This window comes from Tamandua tetradactyla, chromosome 14 (assembly GCF_023851605.1).
Source record: "Tamandua tetradactyla isolate mTamTet1 chromosome 14, mTamTet1.pri, whole genome shotgun sequence".
In the NCBI taxonomy this organism is placed as follows: Eukaryota; Metazoa; Chordata; class Mammalia; order Pilosa; family Myrmecophagidae; genus Tamandua; species Tamandua tetradactyla.
Genome location: NC_135340.1, coordinates 55062522 through 55082744, shown reverse-complemented (window position 1 = coordinate 55082744; position 20223 = coordinate 55062522). Strand labels below are relative to the sequence as shown.

The 20223-nt window shown below is 34.8% G+C and overlaps 1 protein-coding gene across 1 annotated transcript in view; it reads right to left on the bottom strand.

Moving 5' to 3' along the window:
• The window catches only part of RTF1 (RTF1 homolog, Paf1/RNA polymerase II complex component), a 97880-nt gene that overhangs the window by 34225 nt on the left and 43432 nt on the right, over window positions 1–20223 (bottom strand). Inside the window, exons 4-6 of the mRNA XM_077127511.1 lie at window positions 17449–17653; window positions 7318–7432; window positions 6520–6631 (exon numbers count right to left, since the gene is read on the bottom strand). Of these exons, the coding sequence (XP_076983626.1) occupies window positions 6520–6631; window positions 7318–7432; window positions 17449–17653 (432 nt within the window). The remainder of the gene's footprint in view (window positions 1–6519; window positions 6632–7317; window positions 7433–17448; window positions 17654–20223) is intronic.

Genomic DNA, 20223 nt, shown 5'->3' with positions numbered 1-20223 from the left:
CTGTATGGTATGTGAGTAAAATTTAAAAAAAACACATTGAAAGACAGGAATAGAAGGAAACTTCTTCAATATGATAAAGAGTATTTATAAAAACTCCACAGCTAACATCATATTCAATGGTGAGAAACTGTAAGCTTTCCCCTAAAATCAGGAACAAGACAAGGACGCCCACTTGTTATAAAACATTGTGCTGGAAGTTCTAGCTAGAACAATTAGACAAGAAAAAGAAATAAAAGGCATACAAATTAGAAAGGAAGAAGTAAAACTCACTATTTGCAGATGGCATGATCCTATATTTAGAGAGTCTGGAAAAATCTATGACAAAGCTACTAGAACTAATAAACAAGTTCAGCAAAGTGGCAGGATACAAGATCAACATGTAAAAATCAGCAGTGTCTATATACTAGTAATGAACAATTAAAGGAAGAAATCTAGAAAAAAATTCCATTTACAATAGCAACTAGTAAGTAAATATCACGGAATAAACTTAACCACAGATACAAAGGACACGTACCAAAAAAACTGCAAAATGTTGCTAGGAGAATTCAAAGAAGACCTACATAAATGGAAGGATATTCTGTATTCATGAATTAAAGACTAAATATCATTATTATGTCTACCAAAATTGATTTACAGATTCAATGCAATTCCAATCAAATTTCTAAAGGCCTACTTTACAGAATGGAAAAAGCCAATAATCAAATTTATTTGGAAGGTAAGGAGCCCTGAATAGCCAAAATCATCCTGAAAAAGAAGAATGAAGTTGGAGGACTCACACTAACTGACTTTAAAGCATATCACAAAGCTACCATGATCAAAACAGGCTGGTATTAGCACAAAGACAGACATATTTATCAATGGAATTGAACTGAGAGTTCAGATATAGACCATCACATCTATGGTAAACTGATTTTTTTACAAGGCTGCCAAGAATACTCAAATGAGTCAGAAGAGTCTCTTCAACAAATGGTGCTGGGAGAACTGGTTAACAATGTCCAAAAGAATGAAAGAAGACCCCTATCTCATGTCCTGTAAAAAAATGAACTCAAAATGGACCAAAGACCTAAATATATGAGCCAGGATCGTAACTCCCTAGAATAAAATGCAGGAAACTATCTTGAAGATCTTGTGGTAGGCAGAAAATCTTACACCCATAGCACAAGCAATGAAAGAAAAATAGATCAATCAGATCTCCTCAAAACTGAATACTTCTACGCTTCAAAGGACTTTGTCAGGAAGAAAAAAGGCAGTCGAATCAATGGGAGAAAATATTTGGAAACCACATATCTGATAAGGATTTGATATTCAGAATACACAAAGAAATCCTACAACTCAATAATAAGTAGACAACCTAATTATAAAATGGGCAAAACACATTTAGACATTTTTCCAAACAGGAAATACAAATGCTAAAACAGCACATGAAAAGATGCTCATTTTTACTAGCTATTAGGGAAACGCAAATCAAAATCACAACAAAATACCAATTCACACTTATTAGAATGGCCACTATTAAACAGAAAACTTACAAGTGTTGGAGAGGATGTGGAGAAATAGGAACATTTATTCACTGACGGTGGCAATGTAAAATGGTACAGCTGCAGTGGAAGACAGTTTGGCAGTTCCTCAGGAAGCTAAGGATAGAACTGCCTTATATTCCGGCAATCCAGCTACTAGGTATATACCCAGTAGAACTGAAAGGAAGGACATGAACAGATATTTGCACACTGATATTTAAAGTGGAATTATTCACAACTGAAGAAAAATGCAAACAACCTAAGTTTCTATCAACTGATGAATGGATAAACAAAATGGGGTAGATATATATATAATGGTATATTATTCAGCTGCAAGAAGGAATGAAGTCTTAATGTATGTGACAACATGACGAACCTGGAAGACATTATGCTGAGTGAAACACACCAGGCACAAAAGGGCAAATATTGTATGATATCACTGATTTGAAACAATTTGAATAAGCAACCTCACAGAGTCAGAATCTTGAATATAAAATACTAGTGGATGGGTGGGGTTAGGAAATGGGAAGTTAAGGCTTAAAATGTATAGGTTTCCTATCTGGAATAGCAGAAATGTTTTAATAAGTATAGTGTTAATGGTAGCACAACATTGTAAATGTAGTTGTGAATGCAGTTAATAGCACTGAAATATATATCTGAAAATGATTAAAAAGGGAAATGTTAGATTGTAGATATGATGAGAATTTTTTAAAAAATCAATAGAACTATACTCTACAAACAGTGAACCCTAAGTTAAACCAAGGACTTCAATTAATAGTACAATTATAAAAATGTGACTTCATAAATTTTACTTCTTCCTTTTTTTTATTTTTTTATTTTATTTCTATTTTTTTTAATTTTTATTATTTTATTTTATTTCTTTTATTTCTTTTTGTTGCCTAATTGCTCTAGCTAGAACTGATGAATAATAGTGGTGACAGTGGGCATCTTTGTCTCGTGACTGATCATAGGGGGAAAGCTTTCAGTCTGTCATTGTTGAGTTCCATGCAGTCTCTGGGTTTTTCATATGTCTTTTATCATATTGAGGATGTTTCCTTCGATTTCTACCCTTTAAAGTGTTTTTATGAGAAAAGGATGCTGAATTTTGTTGAATACATTTTCAGCATCAATCGAGATGTCCATGTGACTTTTCCCTTTTGATTCGTTAATGTATTGTATTGCATAAACTGATTTTCTTGTGTTGAACCACCCTTGCACACCTGGAGTAAACCCCGCTTGGTTGTGGTATATAATTCTTTTAATGTGCCACTGGATTTAATCTGCAAGTATTTTGTTGAGAATTTTTACATCTATGTTCATTAGGGAGGCTGGTTTGTAGTTTTCCTTTCTTGTAGTATCTTTATCAGGTTTTGCTTTTAGCATGATTTATTATACCTTCTGGGCATAATATCATAAATGCTGATGCCAAAGTCAAAAGGCATTTTAGGGAATTAAAAATCAAGGCATTTGAAGTTTATTTTAATGGATTTAAATATTTATTGATATTTCAGTTGTATAAAATCAAAGAGAAGGATAAAAGCAAATTTCTGGATTTAGTTTTACATGACCAAAAAACATTTTCTCTTTTCAAAAAAAAAAGTACAAATAACAAAAAGTATGGGTGAGGATGTGGAGAAAGCAGAACCCTCTTACATTGCTGGTGAAAATACAAAAAGTGAAGCTGGTTTGGAAAAGTGGGGCAGTTCCTAGCTATATATGTCAAAGACAAATGAAAACAAATGTCCATATTAAAAACTTGTATATCAATGTTCATAGCAGTATTATTCATAATAGTAAAAAACTAGAAACAACCCAGATGTCCATCGACAGGTGATCAGATAAATAAAATGATAAAATGTGGTACAGTGTATCCACACAATAGAATATTAATAGGCCATTAAAAGTAATGAGGTATAGACACATGATACAACACGAATGAACCTCAAAGATGTTACAGTAAGTGAAAGAAGCTAGTCACAAAAGATCACATGTTGGGTGGGCCGCGGTGGCTCAGCAGGCAGAGTTCTTGCCTGCCATGCTGGAGACCCGGGCTTGGTTCCCGGTGCCTGCCCATGCGAGAGGAAAAAAATAAAGATCACATATTAAATGATATCATTAATCCTAAATGTCCAGAATAGGCAAATCTACAGAAACAGAATAGCAAATTAATGGTTGCTAAGGGCTGGGGCTGCAGACTTGGGGGTTGTAGTGATGCTGTTGGCTAAGGGGTACAGAGTTTCTTTTTTTTTTTTTTTTTTTTGCTTTCAAGGTTTCTTTCGGAGGTGATGATTCTTCAATCAGTTCTAAAACTGACTGTGGTGATGGCTGTACAACTCTGAATACACTAAAAACTATTTCACTTTAAATGGGTAAATTATAAAGTACATGAATTTTTGTATGATTTTAAATTTGTTTATTGTGAAGAATAACAGATATACAAAACAGCAATAAATTCCAAAGCACACCACAACAATTAGTTATAGAACAGATTTCAGAGTTTGCTATGAGTTACAGCACCACAATTTTAGGTTTTTAATTTTGGCTGCTCCAAAATACTGGAGACTAAAAGAAATATCAATATAATAATTCAGCTGTCATACTCATTTGTTAAATCCTATCTTCACTTTTATAACGCCACCTTCCCCTTTGATCATTTTAAAAAAATTATTTTTTATTAATATATATTATATATTCACATACAATGCCACCATCCAAAGTGTACAATCAATGGTTCACAATATCATCATATAGTTGTGCATTTATCATCACAATCAACTTTTTTTCCTCTTGTGAAAAATAACATATATAGAAAAAAAACAATAAACTTTAAAGGGCATCACAACAATTAGTTATAGAACAGATTTCAGAGTTTGGTACAGGTTATAATTCCACAGTTTTAGGTTTTTACTTCTAGCTGCTCTGAGATACTGGAGACTAAAAGAAACATCAATATACTGATTCAGCACTCATACTCATTTGTTAAACCCTACCTTCTTTGTATAACTCCACCATCACCTTTGATCTTTCTCCTACTCTTTAGGGGTACTTGGGCTACGCCTAGTTTAACTTCTTCATGTTGGAAGGGGCCATGACAATATGGGATAGGGGGATGGAACTAGTCAATGTTCTGGAAGGCTGGCCCCTCAGCACCCTGCTATTTTTTATTTGCTTACTGTTGTTTTTTTAATTGTAAAAAATAACATATATACAAAAAAGCAACAAATTTCCAAGTACATTTTAACAAGTAGTTTTCCACCATATTTTAAAGTTTGGTATGTGTTCCAGTTCCACGATTTTTCATTTTTTCTTCTAGCTGCTCCAAGACACTGGAGACCAAAAGGAATATCAATATATTGATTCAGTAGTCATAATCATTTGTTAAATCTTATCTTCTCTATTACACGCTTCCTTTTCTTTTTTGTGAAAAATAACATATATACAAAAAAGCAATAAATTTCAAAGTGCCACACAACAATTAGTTACAGAACAAATTTCAGAGTTTGGTATGGGTTATAATTCCACAATTTTAGGTTTTTACTACTAGCTGCTCCAAGATACTGGAGACTAAAAGAAATATCAGTATAATGATTCAGCACTCATGCTCATTTGTTAAACCCGATCTTCTCTGTATAACTCCACCCTCACACCTTTGATCTTTCACTCTTTAGGGGTATTTGGGCTATGGTCATTCTAACTTTTTCATGTTGGAAGGGGCTGTTGATAATATAGGATATAATCATGACCAAATAGGGTTTATACCTGGAATGCAAGGATAGTTCAACACAAGAAAATCAATTAATGTAATACAGCACATTAACACAACGAAAGGGAAAAATCACATGGTCATCTCAATTGATGCTGAAAAAGCATTCAACAAAATTCAACATCCTTTTCTTATAAAAAACACTTCAAAAGGTAGGAATCAAAGGTAACTTTCTCAATATGATAAAGGGCATATATAAAAAGCCCATAGCCAGCATTGTACTCAATGGAGAGAGACTGAAAGCTTTCCCCCTAAGCTCAGGAACAAGACAAGGATGCCCTCTACTACCACTATTATTCAACATTGTATCAGAAGTTCTAGCTAGAGCAATCAGGCAGGAAAATTAAACAAAAGGCCTCCAAATTGGAAAGGAAGAAGTAAAACTTTCACTATGTGCAGATAACATGATATTATACTTGGAAAATCCTGAGAAATCTACAAGAAAGTTACCTGAGCTAATAAACAAATTCAGCAAGGTGGCGGGATATAAAATTAATGTGCAGAATCAGTAATGTTTCCATACATAAGTAAATTATATGAATTTTACCTCAATAAAACTGTTGTTAAAAAACAAAACAAAAAAACTTTGGGTCCTAAAACTGAAAGGAAACGTATCACCAGGAGGCTCACGATGTATTTTAAACTTTCAAAAAACAAATTCCTAGCTTTATACACTGAAAAGTTTTTGAAAAAATGGTGAAGTAGCATAAACATTCTTTATATCCAGACTGTGGTCCCTAAATATAATTTCTCATGAAAACAACAACAACCACCCCAGAAATCTTTAGAGAAATGGTTGATTCCACATTCGGAAAGCAGGGAAGCTACCAAACACTACCAAGGTCTCATGTCAAAAGACTCATACAATTGGCTGAAGATGTGACAAAGAGTATCAATAAGAATAATAACTGTAATGGACTAAAACACATAAAGCATGCTAAAATCCAAGGGTCCATTAGGATATTCAAAATAAAAGTCACTGGAAGGCATGATATAATTTTTTTGAAAGAAAAAAAACAATCAAGCCTTATCCTGTATTTCCTTTACAAATTAATCCTTGGAGTTTGATTGTTGAAGCTGGATGTTGGTTTCATTACACTAGTAACTCTATTTCGTATGTGTTTGGAATTTTCCACAATAAACAGCAAGAAAAAAAAAAAGGAGAAGTAAAAATGGGCACCTGGAAGTCAAATCATATGCTCAAAGTCACAAAGCAGTTATTACTTTCCCCCTACTTACCTGTTCTGTTCTTCCGTTTTTCTCGCTCTGCTTTCAGCTCCTCCATGGCTTGAGATTTCTTATCTAATTTTTCATCCCGTTTGGAACGGCGTTCCTTGTTATGGGATGTTACCTGGGAAGGGAAGAACATGTAAGATAGGCCGTTTACCAACATTTTACACTAAGATTCTCTATATTCAGCAATTAATGACATTTATTCCTCCAATGTGAAAGTGTATGGGCTACCGAAGCTTAAACTCTGTATAAGGTGAGAGAGCATCCTCTTGTGGACAAAGAAGATAGAGGAGTAAAGTCAGCTTCTGTCTTTTCTCTTCTATAACAGAAAGTTTAAGAATTATTGAAATAAATTCTTCCTGGAAGAACACACTAGATCACAGCTATTGCTTGTTGATAATGTCAACAAAGCTTTTCATGATGAATGCAGAGATGACTAATTTTCTCAGCTATATATATTACTAAGTCGAGGATGACATATGCCTGAGTACACATCATAACTAATCTGGCTACAAAGGACAGGATGTTTACCAATTTTCCTTGAAGGAATGTTCACAGACGAGTGGGCTGCTTTTTAAATACAGACTTGGGTGAAGAAGTCCTAACAAATTAAACCGCTAAATGTGGAACAGTAAAATGTGTCCAGAGATTAATGAAATCTACAGGGTATAGACAGACTGCAATAGTTTTGCAATAAGTGACATGGATAATTACAACAAACCCATCTTTTACATAAACAAATACACACACACACACTGAAAACACAGGTCTTAATTCTTTGGATAAGACCACTGAATTTCTTACCTGAGATTCCTGAATTTGGGTCAGCTTTTTCTTTTCTTGCTCTTCTTCTTGCTTTTTCTTTTTTTCTTTCTTTTCTTTCTTTTTGGCTGTTTTTAGCTTTTTCTTGATTTCAAATCTGGTAAAGAGACATTTGTTTGCTTTTTAAGTAGCAATAAAGTATTTGTAAAGACTAACTTTTCTTACATTAGAAAAACGAAGTAAGTAGGGGGAAGGAGTTTATAAATATTTTAGCTTCAGCAAGATACTCCAATGCACCTTTTAAGAATGCTAAAAATACTAAGGATAAATAAACTAAAAATACTTAAAGGCATCAAGTTGAAATAAACTTAAAATGAGAGAAAATATTCAGGATCCTGCTGTACTCCTCTTTTATACTTCTGGTAATTTACAGCTCTTCCTTAATCTTCACACATTATCAGAAACAGTCTATTCCTGGATCAATTTAGGTACTAAAGCTAAACTGCAATGGTTTAGAAACAGAATTATGTCTCAGAGCCAGTGTCACAATTTAAAAATGATCAGGATAAAGATTATATTTTTTAAAACACCACCTTCCATCTTTCTTCATCAGTAAAAATACTCCCCCATCCTTTACAACCATATGAACACATATGTTAGTCTCACCAACACAGGACCTTTCCCTAAAATAAAAATCACTTATATGAAATGAAAGTCATTTTTTAAGAATTTAAGTAACTTTAAAGAACTAAAAGACTCTAGTAAATGTTAAAATCTAGACATACCACTCTAATACTAATTATCAAGTTTTTAACTTAGTTCTTAAATAACACAGTCTTCATTGTTTTTCTACTTTCTGTAATGCCCTTTTCACTCATTATTAAGGTTAACATAGTTTTATAATGCGAGATAAGGGAGTACTGCTATGAATTTACTCATTTAAAAAAAAGTTTATAATAACCGAACACATGCCTTAAAGGGTCAATGAAGAAATCATAAGGAAAATTAGAAAATTCTTGAAATGAATACACAACCACCAAAACTTAAGGGATATAGCTAAAGCAGTACTTAGAGGAAATTTATAGCTGTAAATGCCTATATTAAAAAAAGAACAGCGATCACAAATTAGTAACCTAAATTTCCACCTTAAGACACTGAAAAATGAAGAGCAAATTAAAAATAAAGCAAGTAGAACAAAATAAATGATAAAGATTAGAACAAATATTAATGAGCTAGAGAAAAGAAAAACAACAGAGATAATGAAACCACAAGTTGTTCTGTTCAAAAGATCAATAAAATCAAACAATTACTAAATTCAGGAAAGAAAGAACGGCCATCACTACTGCCCTTAAACAAATAAAAAAAGATAATAAGGGAATACTATGAACAATTGTATGGTCAATAAGTAGATAATTCAGATGGAATGGAAAAATTGCTGGAATGTTGCAAAACCAAAACCAAATCAAGAAGAAATAGAAAATGTGAATAGATCTTTAACAAGTAAAGATATTGAATTAATAATTTTAAAACTTCTGCAAAGAAAAGCTCAGGTTCAGATAACTTCACTGGACAACTCCATTAAATATTTAAAGAATTAGTAGCATCAGAAATGAGAAGGGGCCGTTACCACAGATCATGAAGAAATTTTAAAAATCATAAGAGAATATTATGAACTATAAGCCAACAAGCTAGACAACTTACATGAAATGGACAAATTCCCAGAAACACACTAATTACCTATACTGACTTCAGAAGAATAGAAGCTCTCAACAAACCAAGCACAAGTAAAAAGTCAATCTGTCATCAAAAATCTTCCCACAAAGGAACAATGAAATCATCTAAAATAGAGAATGTTGATGGACCGTGGACTTTGGGCCCTCTACATGATGCCCTATGAATGCAAGTAGGCTGAAGGATGCACTGACGGAGAAGTAAATTGGTGAACGACGGTGTATGCTTATGAACGAAGGCTGTGCTGCTACAAAAAGGAACAATGTCGTGAGGCATGCAACGATATGAATGAACATGTGGGACATTTGGTGAGACAAAATAAACCAGGAACAAAAAAACAACAATTGTATGGTCACCTTTAGAAAAACCTTATAAGAAAACAGGGGCCTAGATTACAAGCTTTTAGGGCAGACACATTAAGTCTGGTGATTATTATACCTAGATTTTGAGAGGCTGTTGTATATATATATATATATAAAACCTGATATTTAGAGATAAGAACAAAGCCGAACAGGGTGGGGTTAAGGTAATTCAGAACATAGGGGTAAGGAAGACAGTGTCCATATTTTAGAACCACACATACTGTTTGAGACCAATGGAAGAAACACGTATTTGAGATGGAACTGAATTCAACTTATCTGTACAGATCATTTGAACAACTGAAACACAGGAAGCACAGAATAAGAAAGAGGTCCTTTAATGCTGTATAGATTATTGTAATGCCTGGAAACATCCTAGAGTACATTAAGCAGATAATCAAAAAGTATTGGCAAAGTCCCCTGAGGGAGGGGAGAAAGACTATGGAACTATTAAATCTTACCATCAGGGAATTGCCTGATACTGTGTCAAGCCTTAGGGATACCCAAATCAACAGGCCATGCCCTCGATTATGAGGCTTACTCTCGTGAAGCTCTAGGAAGCAGAGAAGCTTAGACTACCTATAGGCATGCCTAAGAGTTACTTCTGGAGGACCTCTGTCTTTGCTCAGATGTGGCCTCATTCTCTCTAAGTTCAACTCTGCAAGTGAAATCATTGCCCTCCCCCCTATGTGAGACATGACATTCAGGGGTGAAAGTCTCCCTGGCGACATGGTAGAGGACTCCCAGGGATGAATTCAGACCTGGCACCGTGGGATCCAAATTACATCCCGACCAAAAGGGGGAAAAGAAGTGTAAAGAATAAAGTATCAGTGGCAGAGAGAGTTCAAATAGAGTTGAGAGGCTACTCTGGAGGTTGCTCTTATGCAAGCTTCGGGTAGACCTTGCTACCTGTCATAGTGACAGACCCTTCCAATATCAAAAATTGAGAACTGCCATAGCCCAAACAACCCCAATGAGATTTATGAAAAGATCAAAGGTGATGGTGGAATTATACATAGGAGATAGGACATAAAAAATGAAGATGAATGCTGAATCATTAAGTTTGTATCTCTTTTAGTTTCCAGTGTTTTAGAGCAGCTAGAAGTAGAAACCTAAAATTGTGAAACTGTAACCATGTCAAAGTCTGAAATATGTTCTACAACTAATGTGGTGCTGTGCTTGGAAATTTATAGCTTTTTTGTATATATGTTATTGTTCACCCCAAAAAAAGAAGGAAAAAAAAGTCAATTATGATGATAAAAAAGTATTTAAGCCCTCTAGCCTCCTATATTCTAGAGCAGCTAGAAGGAAAAATATGAGAGGATGGCATAGTAGCCAATGACAAACTCTGGGATCTGTCCTGCAACTACTTGTTGAAGAGTGCTTTGAAAACTATAGCTTTTTCCTTTCTTTGCTTTGTATATATGTTATATTATGCAATTAAAAAAGTTAAAAACAAACAAACAATGAGTATGGCTGCTAAATCACTATATTAACATTCCTTCTAGTCTTCAGTGTTTTAGAGAAGCCAGAAGGAAAAATCTGATGATGGAATGGTAGACCACGACAAATTCTGGGATCTGTTCTGTAACTACTTTGAAGTGTGCTTTGAAAATCATTGCTTTTTTCTTTCTTTGCTTTGTATATATATATTATATAATAAAAAAACATTAGAATAAAAAAAGTTAATAGCAATTCTTCACAAGCACTTCCAAAAAGTAGAAGAGGGGGCACTTCCCAACACATTCTATGAGGACAATATTACTCTGATACTAAAACAAACACAAGAGAAGAAAACTACAAACCAATATTCCTTCTAAATATAGACAGAAAAGCCCTAGATAAAACAGTAGCAAATTGAATTTAGCAACTAATAAAGATCAAGTGGGATTTACCCCAGGTATGCAAGGATAGTTCAACATATGAAAATCAGTGTAATACACCACATTAATAGGACAGAAGAGAAAAACTACATGGTCATCTCAACAGATACAGAAAAACCATTCAACAAAATACAACACCCCCTCTTGATAAAAAAATACTCAAAATTCTAGAAAGAGACCTTCAATCTGATAAAGGATGTATACAAACTCCCCACATCATACTTAACTGAGAAAAACTGAATGCATTACCCCTAAGATCAAACACAAGACAAGAATGTTCACTCTTGTCACGTCTATTCAACATGGTACTAAAGATTCTAACCAGGGCACATAGGCAAGAAAAAGAAATAATAATAGGTATCAAATTTGGAAAGGAAGAAGTAAAACCGTCTCTATGCACTGCTGACATGATTTCTGTACATAGAAAACCTTAAGGAATCCAGTAAAAAACTTACTAGAATACACAAGTTCACCAGGGTTGAGGAATACAAAATCAATACACAAAAATCAATTGTTTTTCTATATGTTAGCAATGAACATTCCAAAAATGAAATTATGGAAACTGCATTACAATAGCATTAAAAGAACAAAACACTTATGAATAAATTTTTAAAAATAAGTACAAAGTTTTTACAGTGAAATTAAAGGCCTAAATACGATCTCCAGTATCTTAGAGCAGTCAGAAGTAAAAACCTAAAATTGTGGAATTGTAACCCACAACAAACTCTGAAATCTGTTCTAAACTAATTGTTGCAATGTGCTTTGAGATTTATTGCTTCTTTTGTGTACCTATGTTATTTTTTACAAAAAAGGAAAAAAAAGTCGATTGTGATGTTAAATGCACAGCTGTATGAAAAAAAAAAGGGCTGAATGACAGTAAACCATTTGCCATTCTGGAAAAATAGATGAATAAATAAAACAACAAACACATTTAAAATAAATAAGTAAATAGTCAAATAATAAAAAAAAAAAGACCTAAATAGGGAAAGGCATCCCATGCTCATGAACTGGAAGACTTGATATAATTAATATGGCAATACCTACCCCCCCAAATATTAAAGAGATGCAACTCAATTCCCATCAAAACCTCAGCTGACTTCTTTGTAGAAACTGAAAAGCTCACTCTAAAACTTAAGGAACCAGTAACCACAATAAATGTTGCAAAGCAAAATAAATCTTGGGGACTCACACTTTCCAATTTCAATATAACTACAAAGCAAGAGTAATTAAGACAGTATGGCACTAGCATAAGGCTAGATAATCAGTGGACTAGAACAGAAAGTACAGAAATAAAACCATGTATCTGTCTATGGTCAAATAATTTTTTACAAAGGGCAAAAACGATTCAATTGTGAAAGAACAATTGTTTCAATCATACTGGGACAACTGGATATTCACATACGAAAAGAGGTTGGACCCTTCTCACACCATACATAAAAAGTAACTCAAAATGAATTACAAGTCTAAATGTAAGAGCCAAAACTATAAAACACTTATAAGAAAATATGTAAGTAAATCTTCATGACCATGGGTTAGGCAAAGTTTTCTTAGAAATGCCACCAAAAGCACAATTAACAAAAGAAAAAACAAAATAAACAGTCTGGCAGTTCCTCAAAAGGTGAAACACAGAATTTCCTTATGACCCAGGAAGCAAGTCCACTACTAGCCATATATCCAAGACATATGAAAACATATGTTCATGCAAAAACTTGTACATGAATGTTCATAGCAGCATTATTCATAATAGCCAAAAAGTGTAAACAACCCAAATGTTCATCAACAGGTGATTAAATAAATAAATGTGGTGTAGTATATCCACACAATGGCGTATTATTTAGCTATAAGAAGAAATGAAGTATTGACACATTACAATGCAGATGAACCTTGAAAATGTTATGCTGTTGCAGTGGAATATTATTCAGCCATGAAAAGGAATGAGATTCTCAAACACGCAACAACAAGGACGAACCCTGAAGACATCACATTGAGTTAAATAAACTGGACACAAAAGGAGAAATATATGATCTCATTGATACAAAATAATTAGAATAAGCAAATTCACACTAGAAACTAGAATACAGGTTACCAAGGGCCAGGGCAGGGAGGGTAGGGTAGGTAGAATTAATGCTTAACTTATACAGAATTTCTATTTTGAGTGATGGAAAAGTTTTGGTAATGGATGGTGGGGACAGTTGCAGAACATTGTGAAGGTAATTGAATTATATAGTTGAATGTGGCTAACTGGCAAATTTTAGGTTGTATATGTTACTAGAATAAAATTGAAAAACAAAACAAAAGAACAAGTAAGATAGTATAACACAGTAAATCCTAATGTAAACCATGGACTATAGTTAATAGCATAATTGTAATAATATTCTTTCATCAATGCTAACAGATGTACCACACTACAGCAAAGTGTTAATAACAGGAGGCTATAAGAGAACTCCTAATTTCTACATGGTTTTTCTGTAAACCTACACTTCTGTAAAAAAAAAAAAGTAATGCTAAGTGAAAGAAGCCAGAGTCAAAAGATCATGTATTATATGATTTCATTTATCTGAAATGTCCAGAATAGGCAAATGTAGAGACAGAACAGTACATTAGTGGTTACTTAGGGCTGGTGGGCTTTAGGGAAATAGGGAGTAATTACTAATGAGTACAGAATTTCTTTTCAGGAAGATGAAAATATTCTAAAATCGATTGTGGCAATGATTTAACTCCTCTGAATATATAAATTCACTGAATTGTATGTACACTTTAAAGGGGTGAAATGTATGTGAAATACATCTCAAAGTTACCTGAAAAGTAAAAGTAGCTTATATGCTCTTGCACGTGTCATTTCACTTGAGGCTTACAAAAATCCTGGGGAAGAAGTTGAGACAGGAACAGGATAAGTGACTCATTCAGTTCATCTGGCCAGTGAATCTGACTTGAGCCCAGACTGTCTTAGCACTGATAATCCAGTGCTCTTTCCATGATCCTATTACCCCTGTATGCTACCTACCTTCACCTTGAAGGAAAAAAAAAAGCAGCAGCCCTAGAACACAGTAAGAATCTAGTAATTAAAACATACATATCACTACTGGTGCTGCTGACTGTAAGAGGGGATGCTAACAGTATTTATATTAAAAGATTTCTATGAAGATTAAATGAGATCCACTTAAAGACCTTTTATCAAGCGTGAGAGAGATGGGACTTGTCTGAGTTGCTGTATCGTGCTGCCTTGTAGCCAAACAAATAAATTACAACAATCTCAATTGTTTGTGTAAAGCTCTGAACCTTAGTCTTAATTGTCATCACCCCAAACATTCTTCCAGCAGCTAAAATGATTCACTGAATTAGTCAACTGCCTCAGTCATTTAAGATGAAAAATAATAAAAACCAAGTTTGTTATATATTCTACAGCTGTTAGGTGCACACCTTCTAAATGCTTAAAAAAAAAAAGTTAGCGGGGCATAGCCCAAATATCCCTAAAAACTGGAGAAAGATCAAAGGAGAAGGTGGAGTTATAACAGAGAAAATAGGAGTTAACAAATGAGCATGATTGTTGAATCACTGTATTGGTATTTCTTTTAGTCTCCAGTGTCTTGAAGCAGCTAGAAGGAAAAACCTAAAACTGTGGAGTTGTAACATACGAAATTCTGAAATCTGTTCTAGAACTAATTGCTGCAGTATACACTGAAATTTAATGCTTTTATATACATGTTATTTTTTACAATTAAAAAAAAAATTTTGAGACAAGCCATTCATTACTCTTGAGCTACTTTTCTTTTTTGGCACCATGCATGGGCCAGGAATTGCGAATCCAGATATCCCACCTGATGGGCGAGAATTCTATACTGACTGAGCTACATTCTTATCTGTCTATGGCTTATTGTGGACAGAAAGCTAAACATTCCTGATAAGGATAACTCATCATACTTAATATGGTCTACAGAAGGGACAAACACTTCCCTAGGTGAAAAAGAAGTAAGTGCTGCCAAAAAAGATGCTTCTATTTTTCCTTCATGATATTAGAAATCAACTAGGCAGGGAAAGGCCCTAATGCTAAGGGCTATTTTATTTCCCTAGACAAAAGCCAAGTTTTTCTTGTTTTGAATTCTGTTAGGATTTTTGCTAACTTTGGAAAATTATTTCCACATGGAAGCTTGAAAAAAATTAAAGTCAATTTGCAAAACATAAAGTTGTAAAAAGACTGTTCACTTAATTTTTACATATTATCCAATGTTTTTGAAACCATTTTCAGAATTTAGTGTTCAGAACATTATTTTCAGAAATTAGTGGATCCATATTCTAAAATAAAAGCATCTTCATGATTTCTTCATTACTTTTTACTCAATAGAAGTCAAATCATGCACCAATCTTTATCTGAAAAAATAAACAATCTGTGTAAAGACCCATTAAATACGACTTGTAGTGCATGTGTTTCACAATAAGTAAAATAATCGGAAATATGAAGCAGGAGAGGATGTTGCCGCAATACTTTTTATAGAGTCAGATGGTCCTAGGTTTGAAATCATTCCACTGCTTACCAGCAGCTAAGTGATTTTGAACATGTTTCTTCTTTCATTCATTCAACAAATTAAGTGCACATTTATGTGCCAGGCATTATTCTTGGCACCATGAACAGGGAGCAGAAAATAACTCTACATCTCTGTCTTCATGGAGCTTACCCATCAGTTAATCAACGTCTTTAAGCCTAAATTTCTTCCTCTGGAACATGATATAATCAACTTCATAGAGCTGCTGTGAAGAAGATTAAATAAGATAACCCACATGAACCATATTTTATGGATACGTTGTAAATAATACACATTTGACTTCCGGGTCCAGACTGTGGCTTAACAGCGTGCGCATTTTAGTTCACCCTCCAGAACAACTACTAAATAACCAGAAACAGTACAGAACAGCTCCTGGAGCCACGATAGTGACCAGACACACAGCGTACCCAAGTCTGGACCAGCTGGATTGGCTGCGAGCACCCCCAAGAACCGTGAGTTCCCAAAGCTGCGGCAGCCGGTGCCCCTCCCCCACAGGCCACTTCCCAGAGGGGAAAGGAAAGGACTTTACCAGCAGCAGGGACTGGGCACAATCAAATGCCAATTGTGGAACTAATTAACAAATTCTGACTACTAAAAATAGGCCCCCAGCTTAGGTGAACCTGATCAAACCAGAGGTTGCTCATTTTTGCCATGGTGCCAAGGGGGCAGGACTGACAGAAAAAGGGGGGAAAAAAAAAAGAAGGAAACAGAGGTTTTTGTGGCTGTGTATCTACAAAGGCTTGACTGCCTCTGGATACAGCGGCAGGACTTTTCAGGCTGCAACTGCCCCAGGCATAGGCAGAAGTGAGCTCTTTGGGGGGCTTATCTGGAGCTTGTGCCTTCCCCAGGGGAGGGGTGAAGCCCCACCCAGGTGGAATCCCTCCATCAAGGAATTCAGACATTAGGGTTTGGTAATTTGAAGTCATTAAAACCAGCCTACAACCTCTCCTCTGTCTCCACCATACCCCCAGCAGGGAGAGTCTGCCAAAGTTAAAGGTACCACATCATCTTATGCTGGTGGGACCTGCAGTCAGACAAGCGCCACATACTGGGCAGGATAAGAAAAACAGTGTCCAGAGACTTCACAGGAAAGTCTTTCAACTTGCTGGGTCTCACCCTAAGGGAAAACCGACGCAGGTGACTCTTTCCTCCTGATAGGAGGCCAGTTTGGTCTGGGAAGATCTGGCTGGGGTCTATAATATCTAAGTAGACCCTCCTAAGTGTGAGTGAGGGAAAGGCACCACACAAGCAGGGCAAGAAACAAGAAAACAAGAACTGAAAAATTCTCCTCTGTCAAACAAAACTTAAGCTAAAGGTCCAGATAAAGCTGAACGGAATGTCAAAGAACAGATAGACAACAAATTCATCCAGCAAGAAAACCCTAGATAAAAGAAGTGAAAGCAATCTCCAGAATAAACTAATTAAGGTAATTAAATGCCTAGATGCCAGCAAAAAATAACAAATAATACACATTTAGCAAAGCCGACAGCACTGAGTAAACAATAAATGTGATCATTTAAACATCACCTACTTTTCATTACGTTAACAACAATCACATTTCCAAATGCCAGTCTCCACATACAGGTCAGATATGAAGGAGAGAGGAAGTGAAGAAACAAAGAAATAAAAAGAATAGTTTTAAGATAGTTACAACCTTACCTTCTTTTCAACACCTCTCTTTTCTCTATGCGGTTGAATAGTTCCTGCTCTCTCTCCTTCTCTGTCATCTGTTCCAGACGGGCCCTATCTTCCTCATCTCCCATGAGATCCTCTCCATAGCCATCATGGAACTCTTCATCTTCTGAGGAAGAGTCTGAATCTGAGCTAGAGGAGGAGCTGTTGCTGTCCGAATCTGACACTTCCCCTGCAAACAAGGCCCAACCAAACACAAGATTAGGTCAAGCTACACAAAGAAGACTGAGGCCACAGGTGATTCCATAAGATTCAAAATCATTACCCCTCGTCTCCTCAGATAAAGTGGTATGTGCCATCTCAATACCCTGGGAACCAGTCCTTGATCTGCCTTTGGTAAATGCAAACCAGGTTAGCAAAGTTATGCTGGAACAAGACAACACTTCATTCTTCTTAATTCAACTTTCAATCTTTTTTTGAAAAAAATTCTAACCTCCAGAAAAATGTTGCAAGAATATTTTAACTCCTATTCATCTTTTAATTAGAGTTACCCATCGTTAACACTGAAAATTTGCTTTCTCTGTCTACATATATAAAATAATGTGTACATTCTTATTTATATTTCTGAACCAATTGAGAGTAAGTTGGAGAGATCATGACCCTCGACCCCTAAATACTTCTAAAAAGGACATTCTCTTACATAACTAATTATACAATGATGAAATTCAGGAAGTTTAACATTGATGCAATACCATGATCTAATATACAGTCCATATTCAAATTACACCAATTGTTCTAATACTATCCATTACAGCCACTTTTCATCCCCTTCAGGATCCAAACTAGGATCACACATTGCATTTAGTTGGCATGTCTCTCTAGTATGCTTTAATCTAGAAAGCCTTTCTTTGTCTTTCACACCACTGAATTTCTGAATAGTACAGACCCACTGTTTTATAGAACAACATTGCCCAATGGAATTTTCTGAGGTGATGAAGAAAACATTATCCATCTGCACTGTCCCATACAGTGGACACCAGTCACATTGTGGCTACTGAGAACTTGAAATGTGGCCTAATGCAACTGAGGAACTGAATTTTAAATTTTATTTATTTTAAAATTAATTTATATAGCCATAGCTATCAAATATACTTCCATTTAAGTGGATTGGTTGGTTTTGCCATGAAATGATTCAGGTTATGCATTTTCGGCAAGAGTTAGTACATAAGTGATTATGTCATTTTCAGTGTGTCATATATCAGAAAACACCTGACATGTGTCTGTCCCATAACTAGTGATATTAATTTAGATCACTCGGTTAAGGTGGTATCCCTCAGATTTCTCTTTTGTAAAGGCATCTCTTCCCCTTTGTAGCTAATAATTATGGGCAGATGCTTTTAGAGTATATAAGCATCTTATTCTCAACAAATTCTCACCTAATGGTTTTAACACTTTTTGGTGACTCTCAAGTAAATCAGATATTACTATGATAGTTGAAAATGGTCATTTTCCAACCATTACTCCTAGTTATTAGTTGACATTAAAAAAAAATTGTGTTTAAAAATATGGCATATATATATATGATGGGATATTATGTAGCAATAATACAAAATGAGGTCCTAAAGCATATGACAACACGGATAAACCTTGGGGACACACGCTGAGTGAAATAAGCCAAACACAAAAGGATAGATACTGTGCGATTTTGCTAATATGATCTTTGTAAAGGTAAACTCAGAGTCTTATAATGTAGAATATAGGGAATCTAGAGATACAAAGATGCTAAAGATAGTTGAACAGTTACCTAATGAGGTTGAACTTAAATGTATGGGAATGGATAGAAGTGACAGTAGCTCATTAGTGGGTTTTTAAGTAATATTGCTATACTGAAGGTGAATATGATTGAAAGAGGTTGAATAGAACCATGTATCTGACCGATTAACATTTCAAATATAAATAAGTTACTGCATGAACCACTTCAAAGGTATGAATCTTCTATAAAGAGTCAATAATAGAGAAGTATAGGGGAGAAACTAATATTATATGCTATGGCCTATATTTAATAGGAAGACATAACCAGTACCAAAGCAATACTAGGGGTAAAGAATTGGAGGGGGTGAGGGAGAGGGCCAAGTGTTAAGGGGAGTTTTGATTTTCTCTTTGGTGAGGATACTTTTATTTGTTATTTATCTCTTTGGAGTAATGGAAATTATCTAAAATTGAGAATGATGATTGTACAACTAAGTGAGGATACTGTAAATAATGAACTGTTTATTTTGGATATTATCCATGATACTCAACGGATGGAAGTGGTCGAAGAAACAAACTGAGAAACAGTGACTTTAGAAACAGAAAGGTAAACTGTGGTGTATACATATGATGGAATATGGTGTGGCTACAGAAAGGAAGAAAGCTGTGAGGGATGCAACAAGGTAAATGAACCATGAGGATATAACGCTGTGTAAAATAAGCCAGAAACAAAAGAAAAACTGTTGTATGGTCGCTTTTAGAAAATACTTATAAGAAAATTGGGGTCTAGATGGTAAGCTCTTATAGCAGTGACATTTATTCCTGATCTTTTAATGTTATTTTTAGATTCTGAGATGTTGTATCATAATGTATATAAACCTGGTACTTCCCTGCAACTTTGGGTACCTGTTTGATACCTGAGACTCAGAGTAGGAGTTCTGCAGCTCTGAAAGTTAGTTTTGCTACATACAACAACTGTTTAAAAAAAAGAAAAAGAGATCATGCTTCAATGAGAGATAAGAATGAAGCTGATTTAGCTGGGAATAAAGTAAA